This window comes from Neophocaena asiaeorientalis, unplaced genomic scaffold, assembly GCF_003031525.2.
Source record: "Neophocaena asiaeorientalis asiaeorientalis breed wild unplaced genomic scaffold, Neophocaena_asiaeorientalis_V1.1 scaffold226, whole genome shotgun sequence".
NCBI classification, from domain to species: Eukaryota; Metazoa; Chordata; class Mammalia; order Artiodactyla; family Phocoenidae; genus Neophocaena; species Neophocaena asiaeorientalis.
The window spans coordinates 12,534,829-12,554,442 of NW_020173037.1; the positions used below are offsets into that span (position 1 = coordinate 12,534,829).

General features: G+C 39.8%; 1 protein-coding gene across 2 annotated transcripts in view; it reads right to left on the reverse strand.

Moving 5' to 3' along the window:
• ARFGEF1 (ARF guanine nucleotide exchange factor 1) overlaps window positions 1–14,801 on the reverse strand; it is a 140,221-nt gene extending 125,420 nt beyond the window's left edge. Inside the window, exon 1 of one of the 2 annotated variants that reach the window (XM_024742580.1) lies at window positions 14,527–14,801. In XM_024742580.1, the coding sequence (XP_024598348.1) occupies window positions 14,527–14,650 (124 nt within the window). In that variant the 5' untranslated portion in view covers window positions 14,651–14,801. The remainder of the gene's footprint in view (window positions 1–14,526) is intronic. The other variant, XM_024742581.1, reaches the window with a different exon arrangement.
• Between the last annotated feature and the right edge of the window lie 4,813 nt (window positions 14,802–19,614).

Here is a 19,614-nt window from a genome sequence, read left to right on the forward strand (position 1 = left end):
AATCACAGCAAGATCTTTTTTGATCTACCTCCTAGAGTAATGAAAATAAAAAAAAAAAATAAACAAATGGGACCTAATTAAACTTAAAAGCTTTTGCACAGCAAAAGCGACCATAAACAAAATTAAAAGACAACCCACAGAACGGGAGAATATATTTGCAAACGATGTGACCGACAAGGCATTAATCTCCAAAATGTGCAAAAAGTTCATGCAGCTCCATATCAAAAAAACAAACAACCCAATCCAAAAATGGGCAGAAGAGCAAACAGACATTTCTCCAAAGAAGACATACAGATGGCCAAAAAGCACATGAAAGGATGCTCAGCACCACTAATCATTAGAGAAATGGGAATCAAAACTACAATGAGGTATCACCTCATACCGGTCAGAACGGCCATCATGAAAAAATCTACAAACAATAAATGCTGGAGAGGGTGTGGAGATAAGGGAACCCTCTTGTACTGTTGGTGGGAATGTAAATTGCTACAGCCACTGTGGAGAACAGTATGGAGGGTCCTTAAAAATCTAAAACTAGAACTACCATACAACCCAGCAATCCCATTACTGGGCATATACCCTGAGAAAACCATAATTCATAAAGAGTCATGTACCACAATGTTCATTACAGCTCCATTTACAATAGCCAGGACACGGAAGCAACCTAAGTGTCCATCGACAGATGAATGGATAAAGAAGATGTGGCACATATATACAATGGAATATTACTCAGCCATAAAAAGAAATGAAATTGAGTTATTTGTAGTGAGGTGGATGGACCTAGAGTCTGTCATACAGAGTGAAGTAAGTCAGAAAGAGCAAAACAAATACCGTATGCTAACACATATATATAGAATCTAGAAAAAAAAATGGTTCTGAAGAACCTAGGGGCAGGACAGCAATAAAGACGCAGACATAGAGAATGGACTTGAGGACAGGGGGAGGGGGAAGGGTAAGCTGGGACAAAGTGAGAGAGTGGCATGGACATATACACACTACCAAATGTAGAATGGACGGCTGGTGGGAAGCAGCTGCATAGCACAGGGAGATCAGCTCCGTGCTTTGTGACCACCTAGAGGGGTGGGATAGGGAGGGTGGCAGGGAGACGTAAGAGGGAGGGGATATGGGGATATATGTGTATATATAGATGATTCACTTTGTTACACAGCAGAAACTAACACAACATTGTAAAGCAATTATATTCAAATAAAGATGTAAGAAAAAAAAAACTACTATGAGGTATCACCTCACACCAGTCAGAATGACCATCATCAAAAATTCTACGAACAATAAATGCTGGAGAGGGCATGGAGAAAAAGAAACCCTCCTACATAGTTGGTGGGAATGTAAATTTGTACAGCCACTATAGAGAACAGTATGGAGGTCCCTTAAGAAACTAAAAATATAGCTACCATATGATCCAGCAATCCCACTCCTGGGCATATATCTAGAGAAAACCATAATTTGAAAAGATACATGCACCCCAACAATCATTGCAGTACTATTTACAAAAGTCAGGACATGGAAGCAACCTAAATGTCCATCAATGGCTGAACGGATAAAGATGTGGTATATATATGCAATGGAATATCATCCATAAAAAAGAACGAAATGATGCCATTTGCAGCGACATGGATGGACCTAGAGATTGTCATGCTGAGTAATTCAGAGAAAGACAAATATCATATGATATCACTTATATGTAGAATCTAAAAAAATGGTACATATGAACTAATTTACAAAACAGAAATAAGAGTCACAGATGTTAAAAAAACAAGCTTATGATTACCGGGGGAGGGATAAATTGGGAGATTGGGATTGACACATACATACTACTATATATAAAACAACAAATAAGGACCTACTGTATTAGGACACGGGACTCTACTCAATACTCTGTAATGACCTATACGGCAAAAGAATTTTTTTTTAAGAAGTGTGATATATGTATACGCATAACTGAGTTACTTTGCTGTACAGCAGAAACCAACACATTGTACCATACGCTATATGCCAATAAAAAGTTTTTTTAAAAAAAGCACAATGCTGAATAAATTTGTACATCTACCTTCACAACATATATCGTTATTTTCTAACAATTTTTTAGAAGTAGAATTTGAGATAAAGGGAATGAGAGAAAGGAGTGGATAGATGAAGGAAACAGGAAGGAGAGGGAAAAAAAAAGAAAGAGAGGGACTTTCCTGGTGGTGCAGTGGTTAAAAATCTGGCTGACAATGCAGGGGACACGGGTTCGATCCCTGGTCCGGGAAGATCTCACATGCTGTGGAGCAACTAATTCCGTGTGCCACAACTACTGAGCCTGTGCTCTAGAGCCTGCGAGCCACAACTACTGAAGCCCGTGTGCCGCAACTACTGAAGCCCACGCGCCTAGAGCCTGTGCTCTGCAACAAAGAGAAGCCACCGCAATGAGAAGCCCGCGCACTGCAATGAAGAGTAGCCCCTGCTCGTCGCAACTAGCGGAAGCCCATGCGCAGCAACGAAGACCCAACACAGCCAAAAATAAAAAATAAATTTACAAAATAGAAAGAAAGGTGGAGTAAGGCACAAATTTTATAAAAACAAACATGTAAAACAGTATGTCTGAGTTTACTAGCTCAGTTGCTGTTCTATGATTTAATTCCTATTACTTAGGTTTACCTAGGCTGAACTTGCAATCTTAACAAACACTTACAATTCCTTCTTTGGAAGCTTATTTTCTCTGCCTAGAAAATCACGGCATTTTTTTAAATCTTTAATTTAAAATAATATTGCTAAACTGAGACTTGTATGAGTCTCTTTACACATTGAGGTTTTTTTTCTTCCTGGAATATAGCTGTTTTCATACACAGGTGTTTTTCAGTGTAGAAGTTTTCTTCAGTATGTCTTTGATTATTGCTTTGTTCACAATTTTTAATTTTCTTGTTTTATGTTTAGGAAAAAGAATTATCCATGTGGAATAGTTTTGTTTTTTGACCTCCATATCTGCCTCTTTTCTCTCATTCTTTTAGCTTTGCTCTTTCCTCCTGGGTATAGTGACAGACTGCCATCATTATGATTTTCCACAACGTAGTATATTTTCCTCCATTTCTGCAAGTTAGTGGTCATTTGGGAGATCACATCAAGGGTTGTTAACCAGATGTCAGGTTACCCACTGATTATTTTAAAATCATCTCCATTCCTTTAAAATATTTCTTTATGAATCAAGAATGTTTTCATACATCAATGCTGACAAAGATTCTGAGGGTTTGAAAAGGAGAAAGGAAGGGAAATAAGGAGAATTAGGTAGGGTTAGGAAATGAACAAAAAAGGAATGGTTCCCCAAAAAAAGGGAACTGAAATATTATGATAATTTTTTAAAGGAAAAATTCAGGATAAAGATTAAAACTTTTTAAAAATGGAAAAACTGAGGAAAAGCAAACATTTCTTGACATTTAATGTCCAAACTCAAAGATTTTCATTTGCTTACCCATCTTCTGGAAAGCCAAATTATTAACAGTGACTATCCTAGACAAGATATTTGGGGACATTAATTTACTGAATCACTAAAATCTTTACATTAAGAAGTTTTAGTCAAGCAAACTAGTGAGAGATAGATATTTTTATTACACAGAATAGCAGTAGGCATGCATAAATGGCAAAATCAAACAAAGCTCCTTGTTTGTTATTAATGAATTATATAACCTTAAGAAATGTCAAAAATAGAAAACTTCAATAAGACCAAATCAGTAGAAACCATTTGGGGCAGTATTAAAAAAAAAAAAATCAAGAGATATTCAATTTGACATAAAATCTAAAACTGTTCAGTATCATAAATATAATTTTAATTTAGTAATAAAACAGAAAAAAGTACATTTTTCATTCAAAACAAGAAAAAACAACCAAACAAAAAGAATTATAATGGTTATGATTTGAATGCCCAACTTTTTTATAGGGAACCAGATTGGGGTATATTGATCACCTAATCAAGTGTGCTTTTTGAAATGTAAAAGAAAATTAAAGAACTGAAACAATCTTTGTTTTAACTGTTTCAAGAGGAAAACAACTCAAGAAGATATAACCACATAAAAAAGCTTGATACAGTACAATTTGGCATATTCGTTGACTTTTTAGGGAAGCATATGCTACATATTACTAACAAAAGCACCTTTCCTTCTAATTAGCCATTCTTTTCCAATAGCCATAAAAATGGGGGTTGGGTGTGGGAACAGAGAGAATAAAATACTTTCACTTCATATATTCAAACACATGGATTCATCACTGCATTTAGGAAAAAAGTACGTTTTGATAATGCATTGATACATTTAATTTCTGTCCATGTCTCTTCTGGCAAAATATCTGTAGACACAGTTAGCATTCACTATAAAACTTCTGTTCTCTAATCATTATAAAATACCCATTTCGGAACTGGTATATACTTTAAAAGCTAAAATTATTAACAATTAATTGTTAACTTAATTATTAACTGGTATCAAACATACTAAACCTTACTCCTATTCTTCACTATTACTATAAGATGCATGTGTTCCATTTTCATTTCTAAAGATACAAGTACATTAGAAATTACACATAAGTTTTTGATTACCACTTCATTAAACACATTCTCAACCATCATGTAAGAATTAACTCAACAAAATTGATGAAACAAAACTATCAACTTATTCCCAACTACACCACTTTGTATCTGATATATAAGAATATAAGGTGAGAAATGCCGATTAAGTATTATGTGAATAAGTTGCTAAGAGACTATAAAAGAAAGCATTAGAGAATATAAAAGAAAATCCTAAAATTATTTGGAGAAAGAATCAAGCAACATTACAAAAAAATATGTAAGAGGCAATGAGCACTAGTCAATCCTATTTGATACAATGTTAAAGCAATAAACAGAAGGACTGATGAAATAAGATGTGATAAAACACATTTTTAACTTACTTGCTTTTCAACACCTGACTATCAATTCTGAAAGAAAGTGAACTTATTAAATACATAACACATTATACCCTAATAAATCTGAAGGAAAAAAAGTATGAAAAAATCAATAAGATTTACAGAAAACAAAAGTATATCTATCGTAACTATAAAGGGTAGTTTTTATGTATTTGATTCCTACTTTTAGAACAGAAAAGAAAAGAAGTGCAAAGGAACGATGAAAAAGAATGGTTACATTAAAAAGGGATCAAAACCAATAATCTAAAGAGAGTGAATATGCTTATTTTCCTCATACTGTGCTGTACACCTGCACCCAGCACAGGTGTATTTATGGCCATTTTGCCTAAGGAAAGAGAACCGTAAATGACCATACTCTAACCCAGTAAGCTCCATCTTAAGGTTTAAATAATTCTGCATACATAACACTCAATGAATTTTGCAGGGATTAATAAAAGAAAAATCTGTGCAGCAAAATTTAAATGTAAATGCTCCTAAACTCAGAAACATTTAAACAAATGACACCTTATTAAAATGCTAGATAGGAAGGTACATAGATACAACATATAAAAAATGCATATGACACAATAATGAGACCACACAACTGAAAATTATGACAATTACACAATAATTACATTTATATACTTGTAAAAGAAGCCACTGAGATATACCACCAGTTATTTTTAGGTAAAGTCTTATTTGTAATTTCCCATAAGATGACATTTTAATAAGATTTGGTTTTTATTTCAATTCTTAAAATGATTTGAAATGCTATAAATACTAAGATAGAAAGCAAGTGAGAGTATTTTTAAAGGTTTAGGAGTACAAGCACAATAAAAGCTAGCCTATCCAGAATCCTTGGGAGTCACACGACAGTTGAATTTTCCAAATGGCTCAAATAAAAATCTTAGTTTAAAATTTTGTTAAAAATCTTAGAAAGACACAGAAAAATACACATGAATCTGCCTGACTTTTTAGGCAAAACACAGAATAAAATGATCTTTCACATGATGGACTCAGGGATGCCATTATGAGCGCACATAAACACCCTCAAGACTCACGGAAGTGTACAGAGCAATATTTTCATATATTGCTGTTGGTTGACTATTTCTTTGTCTATTATGTATTTTGCCCTTTGTCTTTCCTTAGCAGTACCTTTCTTTCTATGGACGCCCTCGTTGCCTGTTTTGTAATTTGTTACTTGTAAACAGTTTTGTGATTAAGGATGCAGTTCAGGACAGCCAAATTAAGCCAAAAGGCATATTCCAACACTGCGAAACACAGCTCTAAACCTCAGTTCCTTCATTTGCAAAATGCAGAGAATAATAGCACCTAAGCACATTGGGTTGTTTTGACAACTAATTGAGATATAGCCAATGAAGTATTTAATTGGCAAGGAACTTCAAATACAGTAAACATTCAATAAATGTTAGTTTTTCCTTTTCCTATTATTGCCTCAGAAATTAAACAGCTCAATTTTTGGAAGAATACATCTGTTCATGTGTATGTGTATAGAATAAAGTCTGGAAAAAATGCTTCAAAAAGCTAACAGTGTTTCAATGAAATAACACTTCCTATTAACTACAATGGCTAAAACCAAAAACACAGACAATAACAAATGCTGACCAGCAAGGATGTATGAGAAACCCAAATGGTGCCGCCACTTTGGAAAACAACTTAGTTTCTTAAAAAGTTAAACAAGGGCTTCCCTGGTGGCGCAGTGGTTGAGAATCTGCCTGCCAATGCAGGGGACACGGGTTCGAGCCCTGGTCTGGGAGGATCCCACATGCCTTGGAGCGACTGGGCCCGTGAGCCACAATTACTGAGCCTGAAAAGTTATCATATGACCCAGGAATTCCACTCCTAGGTTTCCATAAGAAATAAAAAATTAGGCCCACATAAAGACTTCTACACAAATATTCATAGCAGCACTGTTCATTCAACCCAAATGCCTATCAACTGTGAATAAGCAAAATATGGCAAATCCACATTATGGGATACTATTCAGCAATAAAAAGAAATGAAATATTGGTACATGCTACAACATGAATGAACCTCAAAAACATTATGCTGAGTGAAGTCAGACACAATAGACCACACTTGTATGACGTATAGTTATATGAAATGTCCAGAAAAGGCAAATAAAGACACAGAAAGTAGATTAGTGGATGCCTGGAGCTGGGTACGGCAACAGGAGTTAACTGTAAATGGGCACTAGGGCTCTTACTGGGGTGATGGAAATGTTCTAAAACTGGATTATGGTGATGGCTGCACAACTCAGTGAAACTCAGTAAAAATTATTACATTTAAAATGGGCATATTTTATAGACTGTAAACTATAATTTCAATAAATTTTTTTACAAAGGTACACTGGTTATCTCCACTGTCATGGGTGATTTTTCTCCCTAGTTTTACTTTTGAAAATGGTCTGAAGAAAAGGATTTGTTTATTTAAAAAAATAAACTGCCAAATTTATTGGACTTATGTGTAATTAAAATTAAACTGAGTAAAGGCACAAGGACTCTCCTCTAAATACATAGTGCTTGGTTTTCATGATACCTACTTTGTTTGCTTATATATTTATTATTTAATTTCTCAGCAAGGTATACAAAGATGAGGGTTATTAAACAGCTGATTAGTAAATTCTCACTGTATACCTTGTTGGATTCAAGTTGAGAGAGAAAAATGAACTGTCTCACATGGACTTTTCTAAATGTAATTCCAGAGGTAATACTATGATATGAAAAACTTTAAAAATTGTTTTTCACAACCTTGCCTGAATGAGAAGATAACATAGGCTCTTAGACTCATGTTGTATCAAGTCTTAATCTAAGCAAGACAAAAGTATCAAAAGTGGAACACAAACCTTTTACATACTTGGGCCCCAGACTCTTTTTTTAAAGAGATTTCTCAAGATTCATGAACACTAAAGCCTCAGAATAACTTCTTTCTACATTTATGAAACAGAGACCAGCCAAAGACAGTATTTGACTGTTTAAACATGTATAGTTGACACTTGAAGAACATGGGTTTGAACTGCAGTGGTCCACTTACATGCGGATTTTCTTTAATAAATGCTACGGTACTACATGATCCAAGACTGGCTGAATCCAAGGATGCAGAACCACTGATGATGGGGGCCGGCTGTAAAGTTAATGCTTGGATTTTCAGCTGCTGAGAGGGTGGGTGCCCCACAACCCCCACTGTTCAAGTATATGATGCTGTGCTCTAACAATGGAAGCTCAGATATATCAAACTGGGTCTGAAAAGTTAAGATGAAGGGAACTGTTACTAGTTTCCTAGGGCTGCTTCAAAAAACTACCACAAACACGGTGGTTTAAAACATTAGAAATTCAGTCTCTCACAGATCTGGTGGCCGGAAGTCTGGATTCAAGGTGTTAGAGCCATACTACCACTGAAGGCTCCAGGGAAGACTCCTTCCTTGCCCTGTCCTAGGTTCTGGTGACACCTGGTGTTTCTTGGCTTATGGCAACATAACTCCAGTTTCTGCCTGCCTCCATTTTCACCTGGCTTGCTTTCTTTGTGTGTCTGTGTCCCTTTCTCTACATATAACACACCAGGCACTGGATTTAGGACCTACCCTTAAATCCAAGATGATTTCATCTCGAGATCCTTAATTAATAATATTTGCAAAGATCCTATCCCAGTAACGGACCAGATCAATTGTTTACTGTAATTGAAACTATGTGAAAGGCTCATTCTCAGGAAAAAAACCTCACTGGAAAAAAAAAACTGACAACTCAAATTTGAAATTGTTTTGTGCCTTCTCAGTAGAATGTGTCCTATCATTTAAATTGTGTCCTTTTCTCTGAAAATATCCTATTACATCAGCAGGAAATTCTATCAATAAAAAAATTCTAAAATACATATAAAGGGTTGAATGAAAATGTTTTACTGTATAAAGTTCTTTCCCAAAGGCTGTTTCTCTCCTGGTGTTCCCCATCATGGTGGATGCCTTCTCCAACAACCCTGTAGCTCTGGCTATGATTGTTGTCATGCAACCAACCAATCAGCAAATCCTGTCGACTCCTTTAAAGTATATTCCAAATGCAACCAATCATCATTCCCTCCACCACCACCAGCAAACTCTAAATCACCAACATCTCTGGCCAAAGTGAGCCTTTTAAAATGTAAATCTGCTTTGTCACCACCCCCTGTAAAACTCTCCAGTGACTTCCAGATGCAATAAAATCCAAAGTTGTCCTCTTTTCCTACCCCCTGCTTGTCACTCTCCCCCAGTCACACGAGCTTCCTTTTCGTCCTGGAAGGTACCAAGCACACACTTGTCCTGCTGTTCCATTTGTTTCATCCAAGTTTTTGAAAGGCTGAATCTCTCTCTTTTGTCACTTCTCTGCTGAAATGTCACATCATGGAAAGGCCTTTCCTGACAATCCTACCTAAAGTTGCACTCCTGGTCATTCTCCCTTTACCCTTCTGAACTATTTCTTCAGATAATAACAATGTGACAGTATATTAGTTTGCTTTTTATTGTCAGCCTCAACAAACTAGAAAGTAAGTTCCATGAAAGCATATTTGTCTCACTGTTACATGCCCAATGCTGAAACAGTATCTGGCACATACTAGTTCAACAAGTATCTGAATGAAGAATATACCTAATTTTGAAAGGCAACAATAATTTGTTCATGTATTTTCCTTTTTCAGATATACCCTCCTCCATTTTGTGAGGAATACTCTAACAAATAATCCCCCCAATTACTTCCCATTCACAAAACAATTACCAACAGAAGTTTCTCTAAACTTAAACACCATCAGGAGAGACAAGCGGTTGCCTGCCATTAGACGGGATGGGAAAGCAAGAGCGAGAGAGCAGTGCTCTGAGCTTGATACCACTCTGTCCAACTACACCTCATTTCTGACTTTCTCTTTCCCACACTGTCAACAGGGCTCTTGCTTTCCAAAAACACAATGACTCTTCTCAAGAATGGTTTCATCAGTAGTTAGGGCTATTGTAACTGCTTTGTCTGTCTTTTCTTTGAACAGTGTCCCAAAGTAAATTCCAAGGAACAATGTTTCCTAGGTGTTAACAGACACTGAAAAGGGTCAAATAAATTTAGGAAAAACTTCGTTAAGCAAAACTGAGCACTTTCTTTTTCACAGAACACTCTTCAGAATCTTAATTATGGTAATGTGTATAAATCTCCACAATGGAAAAGAGTATACCCAAACTTATTTTTTTAACTCAAACCTAACAGAATCTTTCAGTCATTTCATTCATTACACCCTCCTTTCCTAGCTATCTCAAAAATTCCAGGGCTTCCCTGGTGGCGCAGTGGTTGAGAGTCCGCCTGCCAATGCAGGGGACACGGGTTCCTGCCCCGGTCCGGGAAGATCCCACATGCCGCGGAGCGGCTGGGCCCGTGAGCCATGGCCGCTGAGCCAGCGCGTCCGGAGCCTGTGCTCTGCAACGGGAGAGACCACAACAGTGAGAGGCCCGCGTACCGCAAAAAAAAAAAAAAAAAATTCCAGCAGCCTGACTTACTGAAAACACCTTTTACTTTAGATATCAAGGAAGGTTTAAAAAGAAACTTGTTAATGGTTTTAAATTATAATTAAAATAATTAATTGTTGGCAGGGCATTATTTGAGAGTCTTTTTTTTTTTCTGGTAAATGGTCAAGAGTGACAAAAATTAGTAATATTACCAGAAGGAGCATAAAACCGGGGTCAAAAAAAGCACTTAAATAATTTCTCCTCCACTCATACAATCTTTTTATAACACCAGTAACCAAAACAAGGGTGAGATTGGAGGAGCAGAAGGAAGCAAGTTCTGTTAAGTTTTTAGCCTAAATATTTTATTTACATTTCTGGAGGAGACTAAGTATAGATAACAGACTTATATAAAAAAAGTAAAACAGTAGAATCACTTTAGAACATGATGAACACAAATTCACACCCTGTCTGATGCAAAAATTACTTCCCTAACAATTCCCCTTTTTCTCAATCATTCTCCCATATCTCTGCAGGGAACCCACCCTTATCTCTGCCTCTACATGCCTCCCTTGCCTCTAAAACCTTCTTCTGGTCACCCCTTTCACTCCTATTCTCTATCAGTGCCAGTTTCCAACCTTGAACTCATTCATCCTAACATCTGCAGGATATCTTCATATATATCTGATGTTAGAGGCAAAAGTTGAACTAGTCATAGCCCTAACATCAAAGAAACTCTTGAAACTTAAGAGGCCTGATTGAATATGGCCCAACTGCACCCTCCCCTCCCAGTGAGACAAACAATGCTACCTTCAAGCCCAATCCCTCAACAATCCTAAATTCTTTAAAACTAAAAATAGCTCAGCTGTTGTCTCATCTGCCAGCAGATGGCCAGACTATTTTTAATTCAGGATTCTAGACAGCAGGAATGGATCAAGCTAAGCTAGGGCAGCCCAGAGGCCCTCACTCTGCAGTTCAGTGGTTGCTGCAGAGAGCTGTAGTGGGGCAGATACCAAGAGAGGGCAACCTGGAGCTGTTCCTGGGCCTGTGGACTTCACAATGATAGGTGTGAGGGGTTTTCTTTTCTTTCTTTCTTTTTTTTTTTTAAACCATTCTTTACTTCAAAATAAAGTCTGAAATGTATGATAATTTAACAAACGTTTTCAATAATCTGCTTTTAAGGTTTCATTATTTTTCTTTTTGTGAAAAACAGAGTTCCTTTATGTGGTGCTTTTGAAATTGGGCTTTGTTTTAATAAAGTAAAATCCCCCCTAATCTAGATAAGGTTTCCTAAGAGCTATACTTTAACAAAAAAAATAGTTTTCTTAAGAATATGAGATGAACTGTAATTTCATGAGTATAATTTACAGAAAACTGATTTATAATAGGCCATTTTGTTAAAAGGTAACTGAATTAATTTTGAATACCAGTGGTCTGAAATCTACTCACACACCCAGAAAATGATTTTTAAAACACAAAAGGATTAAAAGTCTGGATATAAAAATACTATATATTTTCTTGTTTACCCTCTATCTCCCTTCAGCCACATGGTAGGTGCTCAATAAAAATGTAGGGAGGAGGTGCAGGGAATAAATGCAGACAGGTATATTTAGAAGGGTCATTTACAAAGTATATTTAGAAGGGTTATAACAACACCCACCTCTCTACCACTTCTAGCCAACTCCTTCCCACTCATAAGCTAGAGAGCAGGGATGACCCAACCAGGCCATTCCAGCTTACTTTCCCATCCAGCTTGACAGCCATATAGATTATCAACAGAACAAAGTGGGCTTGGCCCAGGTCTCAACAGTGAAGAGGAAAAGGGAGGTCTATAATAGTTTCCAGGGATACATTTGGGGATACCATCTACTATAAGACATTATACTTTCTGCAAAGATGAAAAGGGTTATCCCTATGAAATTATGTTTGGGTGATAATGTAGATATATGACTAGAAGGGAAGAAACAAAGGTCATCAGGGATTAACTACCATGAGATTGCTCAATGAGATTTTGTAGGAGACTAAATGTAACTACGAAATGTGGGGAAAAAGCCCTAAACATCTCAAGTAAAGAAAGTACTCTGGTGCCTAGTCCCTGCCTGGATAGACACATTCCTCATAATAAACTTCTGCTAACTATATGGAAGGGGCAAAAAAGTAAAGAGTGGGAAAATCTAAAACAGACAATCTTGGTACAGTTGGCACACACACTACCAAGTAGTCCCTATGTCTAGGAACAGCAAGGATCAAGCTAAGCCCTCTCAAGATGCCAATCAAGAGTGGCAGGAATACTCTCAATGCACAACTTAAGAGAATGGTGTGCTCACATTCATGGCACATTAGAGGGGACGTAACCTTACAATCAAAGTTCAACATCCTAATTTTACAGAGAAGGAAACTAAGGCCCAGAGACTTGACTATACTGCAATGTAACAGAACTGTGATTTAAACCCAGGATCCCAGATTCTCATTCCAGTGATCTCTCCATTTAAATATACTTACATTAGCATTTTGGAGACGGAAAAAATATATAGATAGATAGACAGACATAGACACACACACACACACACACCACACTCCATTTCCTCAGTCTAATACTTATCATTAGTATATTAAAAGTATATTTTAATACAGAAAATCTGGTCTCAAAAACTAAAACTTTTGTTTGAACTCTTAAGTTCTTTAACCAGCAAGTTATTCATAAACCTACACATAACAATTGTTTTAAAAATTCCAAAGATCACTCCTTCCCTCATCCTGCCCCAAGTTAATAATTATTCCTTTCAGGACCCAGATATAATTCAATTTTTACTTCTGTACAACATCCTCTCATACACCTGAAACAGTCTTTCGCTAGCTTCAAGAATAACAAAAGGTGAACCTGTGATCAATGAAGGGTAAAAAAACTAAACTTAAACTCATTATACATAAAATTCAAAAAAATTTTAATATAATTTCTTCAATAGATCCAAAAAAGAAGGAAAAAACAGTATAACTTATTATAGCAAGTTATAAAGTCTTCTATTTTAAAAATTAAAAGGCAAAGTTCCTTTAAAGCTGTCTTGACCCTTTACTTTAGCATATATCCAAGTTATTCTGGATTTTCTTCCCCTTCAAGAATGTTTTCCAAAGCCCACTTAACAAGCTTCGTTTTCTCAAGTCAATTTGATGTAATCTATTTCCAGTGCTACAAAATGAAGTGCAAGCATTAGGAATTCATCTTTGTGTTTAACGTCCTGGTCTCTCCTTAAACGATTTCGTCCTTGATGGATGCAACAGATCCATCAGTGGTCCCCCTTTAACAATTCTTCATCTGCCTGTCCTCGCCGTAGGTATTGTCTGGATTTACCCTGCTAGGGGCTTCATGACACTATATCTCTTTCGTCTGAACTATAAATCACAACTCAAGCTTGAGAGCAGCTGCCACAGGCCAGACATGTGGCTGGTGGGTGTCATTGTCTTCTTCATTCTCCCTGTTTCAAACCCTCCCTTCCTTGTCACTAAAGCCAACGTATCTAAAGGTCCTTTCCTTCCCCGCTTGTATCTCATCACCCCCTCCCCTTAACCTTAGGTCTTGTTCTTCCAGGTCAGCCCAGTCGGATACAACATTACTCGCTGTTTTTCCCGTGGCGGAAGCGGAGAGATGTCAGAACAGGCGGCACCTCCCGCAAACCCCTTCTCAAGACTGTCAACAAGGGAACAACTTCAGCCTTTCTTCCCAAAGTACCACACCAAACGAAAAGTTATTGAAATTACAATACGGAACCCTTCCCACGCCCAATCTCGACAAATCAGCTCCACCTCAATTTTCCAAGCGAATAAACGACAACTCCTTCTGCTTCATCACAAAGGGTGATATCCTGTCCGCACCGCACGGTCCACCAACAAAATCTTCCCATGTTCTCAAGCCGACCCCGAGCCCTGCCGCGTTCCCTGAGCCCAGCGAACTGCCCTTCCTCCTCCACCCTGCCTCTGCCCCACATCTAGCCGAGTTACTGTCAACTCCAGCCAGGCAGCCCAGAGCTTCGCCAGGGCTTCCCGAGGTCAGCGGCGCCGGCCCAGGGCGAGCGCCCGGCGACCCCCACCCCCCACCCCGCGGTACCCTCCCCCATCCCTCGGGCCCCCTCCCTGCTCACCTAACGCCACCTCGCACGCTTTGCGCAGCTGGGAGTGATGCGCCTTCTTCACTTCCTTGTCGGCCAAAATCTTCTCCAGGGCCCGGGTCAGAAACATGTTCTTCGTCTTCTTCCCCTCATACATGGACGCAGAGAAGGAGGCGGCGGCTCGTCCGACCCGCGGCTCCCAGCGGCTGGAAGGGGGGGGCGGGGGAAGGAGGAGGAAGAACCGAGAGAAAGGAGAGGGGGTGGAGGTGGGGGAGAGGAGGCGTGGAGGGCAGCCGCTAGATCAGGAAGGAGCGAGCGAGCCGGGCCGGCTCCGGTGCGGGTGAGGGGCGCAGAGGTCTTCGCCGCCCCACGAGGGGCCGCCCCTGGAGGGCCGCGCCCGTGGGACCTCCGGTTCTCCCGGCCCGGGGGTCGCTTCCCGGCCACCCCCCTCACTCGCCCCTCCGGCCCGGGGGGCGGAGAGGGAGCCCAGCCCGGTGGCCGTCAGCCCGGGGGCCAAGGGACGAGGCGGCGGCTTAGAGGCCCGGAGAGAGCAGGGCTGCCCTGGCTACTGTGGGGATTAGCACCCGCCGTGGCCGCGGACTGGCCTCCATCACCGCCGACCTGCCCCGGCCGCCATATTGGGAGGAAACGACGCGTCACGCAGCGGCCGAACGGCTGCAGAGGAGGAAGCGGCGGCGGCGGCGGCGGCGGTCTTGGCTGCCCAGAGCTGCCGCGGCGCCGGGAGGCAGGGGGCGGAGGGCGGCGCGGGAGGAGCAGCTCGAGCCGCAGCGCTACGGTGGCCCGGCAGGGCCTCGTCGCCTCCCGCGTTCGCCTGCAGGGCGGCGTGGGGCGTGGCGGGCGTCCTGCGGCGCCGCGCCCGGTTCTTTGGCCTCCTCCGGGTGGCTGCGCTTTGGAGCTTGCCCGGGGCCGCTACTCCCACCGAGTGAACGGGACTCCTGGCTACGGTGCAGCAGCTGCTCCGACTTTCTGGAGATCCCGTAGGTGGGTGCGCAGCCCCTTCCGCTCCAGGGGGCGCGGAAACACCCGCGTGGCCCGCGCTCAGCCGCACTGTTTCCACCTGCTGCGCTCGACTCTAATTACCAGCTGCGCGAAACTGCTCTCCAGGACCGTGACCGTCAACTGCCTCAGGATTCTCACTTGGGAAGAGTAAAACCGATTTGACACGGATTCAGGAATGTTTCACTTTTTCATCTCTGTAGGATACATCGGTAAACTCTAGATTTCAGATCTCTTCTGAATTGATACTAAAGTTAAGGGAACAGATGGATGCTTCTGATTGATGAGGTCCCTTAGAGCTCTGTGTTTCTGTGCCTTTAATACTAAGATTCGGTCCGGGACAAGAAAACCAGTTTCAGAATGGAATAGCTTTAAGTACAGATTACCGCAGACACACATGTGACAGTGTGTCTGCTTTGATACCAAAGAATAATTTAGATTTCTACAGTGCTTCGTTCAGAGCAGAAAATTACAAAGAATACCATTAAAATATATGCATAGAATTTATTTACATGGTGATCTAGCTAGGTTGCACATCTTTACAAGTTCAGAGCTACTGTGTGGCTCTATCAACACTAGATCCCAAATTGTTGGAATATGTTGTTCACTGTTCTGATCCATTCTGTTGCCTTGACTATGGATTTGTCCTAATGCAACCATCTAGACTCAAGAATGGAGAGGCTGTGATTTGGGACAGGCTAAAAACCATGGGAAATAAAAATGGAAACCTTGAAGGTGATCCTGAATTAAAGTGGACTAGTAGATTAATTTTTTAAACTTTCTTATGCTGAGAAACATATCTATAAATAAATTAACTTTACTCTAAAGACTATTTCTATTTTCCTGAAAGTTAGAGGTTCAGTATACTAGATCAGACGTAATGTTGATTTCTGTGTACATTCTCATTGATTATAAAATGAGAACAAGCTCCATTTCTATTTTTGTTTCTTTGTAATGCCAGTTTTTTGCCAGGTACTGTGGAAGGTGCTAGCTGATCACTGAATCTATTTACTCTTCTTCCTCAGTACAGAGATACACTGTGTTCCCTTGTCTCCCTTGCAGTTAAGTGTAGCCATCCAGATTTAGCTCATTAAAGAAAAAAAAAAATCTTCCACAAGCTGTCTCCCATACTCTTTCCCTTCTGTGGCCACATGCTGAAGATGGCAGAGCCACAGGTTAGAGGGAGCCTAGGTCCCTGAATTACCACTTGATGGAGAGCCATCCAATATTTGTTTTGGACTTTACATGGGCAAAGTATACTTGAGTTATGTTTAGCAGCTAGCCTTATCCGAAGCAATACACTTGGCATTCATTAACGAATAATACAGACAGGAATCTCAGCGCTTAAACAGAGTATACTACATAGCACATATCAAAATCTGCAATCATCTTGTCTGCTTACTTGTTTATTGGTTGTCTGTTTCCCTCATAAGACCAAGGACCTCATCTATCTATTCATTTCTATATGTCTAGCATCTAGTGTAGTCACTGGCATAGAGAAGGCCTTGTTGAATAGAAACCTGGATGAATGAGACACTGGGCTGGCTAAGTTGGGATCACACCCAGCTTAGGTGCTTACAGTATATAGTAGAGGAAAAGATATTAAATAAGTAAGTCACTAGTGAATATATGATTATAAATGTATGATTAAGGTGCTATGAGGAGATTACTTTAGATTTTAGATTCAGAGATGCTTCCCTGAAGAAGTAACATTTTAAACTGAGGCCTGAAAGAAGAATGGAAATTAGCCAAACTAAGTCAGGAAAGAACTTTCCCAGCAGTCTCTTGTGGTAGGGGAGAAGCTTGGCAAGTTTCAGGAAACAAAACAAGGCAGTGTGGCTGAAAGTTATCTAGGGGAAATGGTGCCAGTAAGGATAAAGAGGAAACTAGGAACCAGATCATAGAGAAACCTGTAGGCCATGTTAAGGGTTTGGGATTTCATCCCAGTAGTGACAGAAATCTATTGAAGGGTTAAGTAGGGAGTGAAGTTATCAAATTGTTGATTTAAAAGTAGCCCCTCTGTTGTGTGGAGAATGAATTGGAAGGGGACAAGATTGGACGTGGGCAGAACAGTGAGATGACTACAACAGTACAGCATGGTTTAAGCTGCAGTCCAGGACCATCATGCAAGGTTTGGGAGACCACGCCCTGCACAAAGTTAGCAAAATGGGGCTGGACTTCAGTTCCAGCATCTGCCCAGGTGAAGGGCTCCTTTTCCTAATTTGCAAAAATGTTAGGTAGACCAGTGGTGTCTGAGTGATGGCAGTGGAGATGGAGCAAAGTGGACAGATTTGAGATGTACTTGGTGAATGTACCATTCACCAAGATGTACTTTGGTGAAAGAATGGATAGGATTTAGTAATGAATTGGAGTGAAGATAAGAAAAAGGAAGAGATCACAGTGAATGCCATGTTCCTGACCAGAGCCCGTGAATGAGTAGAAATGCTGTTTGTGGAGATGGCCTAGACTGGGATAGGAGCGTGTTTGAGGGTGAGGGTACAGCTTTCAGTTCTAAAAGAATCGACTCCTCTGAGATATGACCTGACCCTCTCAGAAGGAATGGCCTCCACCCTCCTTTCTTCCAGAGGACACTCCATCCTCCTCTGCTGAGTCTAGGACTTCACCCAAAAGGTGGTGGGGATTGTGGGGAGTGGGGGCGGCAGGGGGAGAAACAGCCTCGGGAGATGGACACCCTCACCCAGCCTGAAACTCAAGATGTTAACTCTTACCTGCCTGAAGCAAAAAAATAGGGTAAGACTCTAAATAAATCTGATGTCCTTGGAAGATAAAGGGAAAGATAATATTTTTAGTCTTTTATTCACAATTATAGGGTAAGGGATGCCAGGCTCAGGCAATCTTTACGCTAAAATTTCAGTATATTTCCCCATACATATGTTTCCTTTTATTTTTTATTATTGTCATTGCTTGGTGCTTATCCAGTCTATTTAAATAAAAAATTCAATTTCAGTATTTACTTGCATTTGACTCGTTTTCAAAACATTTAAATTCTACAAATGCCTGTCCTCTAAATTTTAAAATATATTTTTCTTATACATGATTGCTTTGCTGAGTTCATTTTTGCCTCTGTCTGCAATCTCACCTTCCTATCATTAATTACCCCTCATCATTTTCCCTTTCATATATAACTTTGCTGTATATTAGCTGCCTCGACTTTTCTCTTTGGATAATATTCCCACTTTGTTTCCAAATCGTTAAATAATCTCAAACAATGAAAGACTTTGACTTGGGTCTTAGGGACTTGGTTGGTGTGCTTTATCATCATCCTTTCAAATACAAGTTCAGTGTAACATGAGAAATAAAATGTGAATAAAATTTTAATTAATGCTGAGTATAGCTGATTGATGTTAAAAGCCAAGATTAGTTAACAACTAAAAATAGCATCACTGTGTATTCAGTTGACTAAAAAAAAACTATGATGCCTCCAGTAGTCTTTTACATGATCTCTAAATTCTATTAGCTTTCAAAACATTCTATAATCAGACCCTTCCCTGACTTTCCAACTTATGTCTCAATGGCAATGGCAATAATTATTAACATTTATATGGAGCTTATTATGAGCCAAGCACAATAACCCAAATAAAGAAGTTTCCATTATTATTCCTGATTTATAGATGAAGAAACTGAGGCATGGAGAATCTAGACAACTTGTCCACATCATGCAAATTATACATGGTGGAGCCAGGATTCCAATTTGGAAAGTCTGGCTCCAGAGCCCATACTCTAAACAACTAAGCTATACTGCCTCTCTGAACAGTCTTTTCATGTAACTTTCCCTGCCCACTCCCTCCTCCACTGAAATAGAGATGTAGGCACTCAAGTTCCAGCCCATTCCTCCTTCAAATCCACCCCCTTCCTTCCTCTCATCCGCATACCACATGTCCATAAAAACACCAAGCTTTTCTGCACCTGTATGCCTTTGTCCATCCTTCAGCAATCCAGAGCTCCCACCACCACCTCTCTTTTGTTTGCTCTCCCCAAAGGCTTCCCAACCTTCAAAGCCTCATTGAAATTCATACCCTTCTAAGTTTTCTCCTTTTATCTCCAACAGCACAAATCCCTCCCTTTCCTAGCCTTTTATAGCTT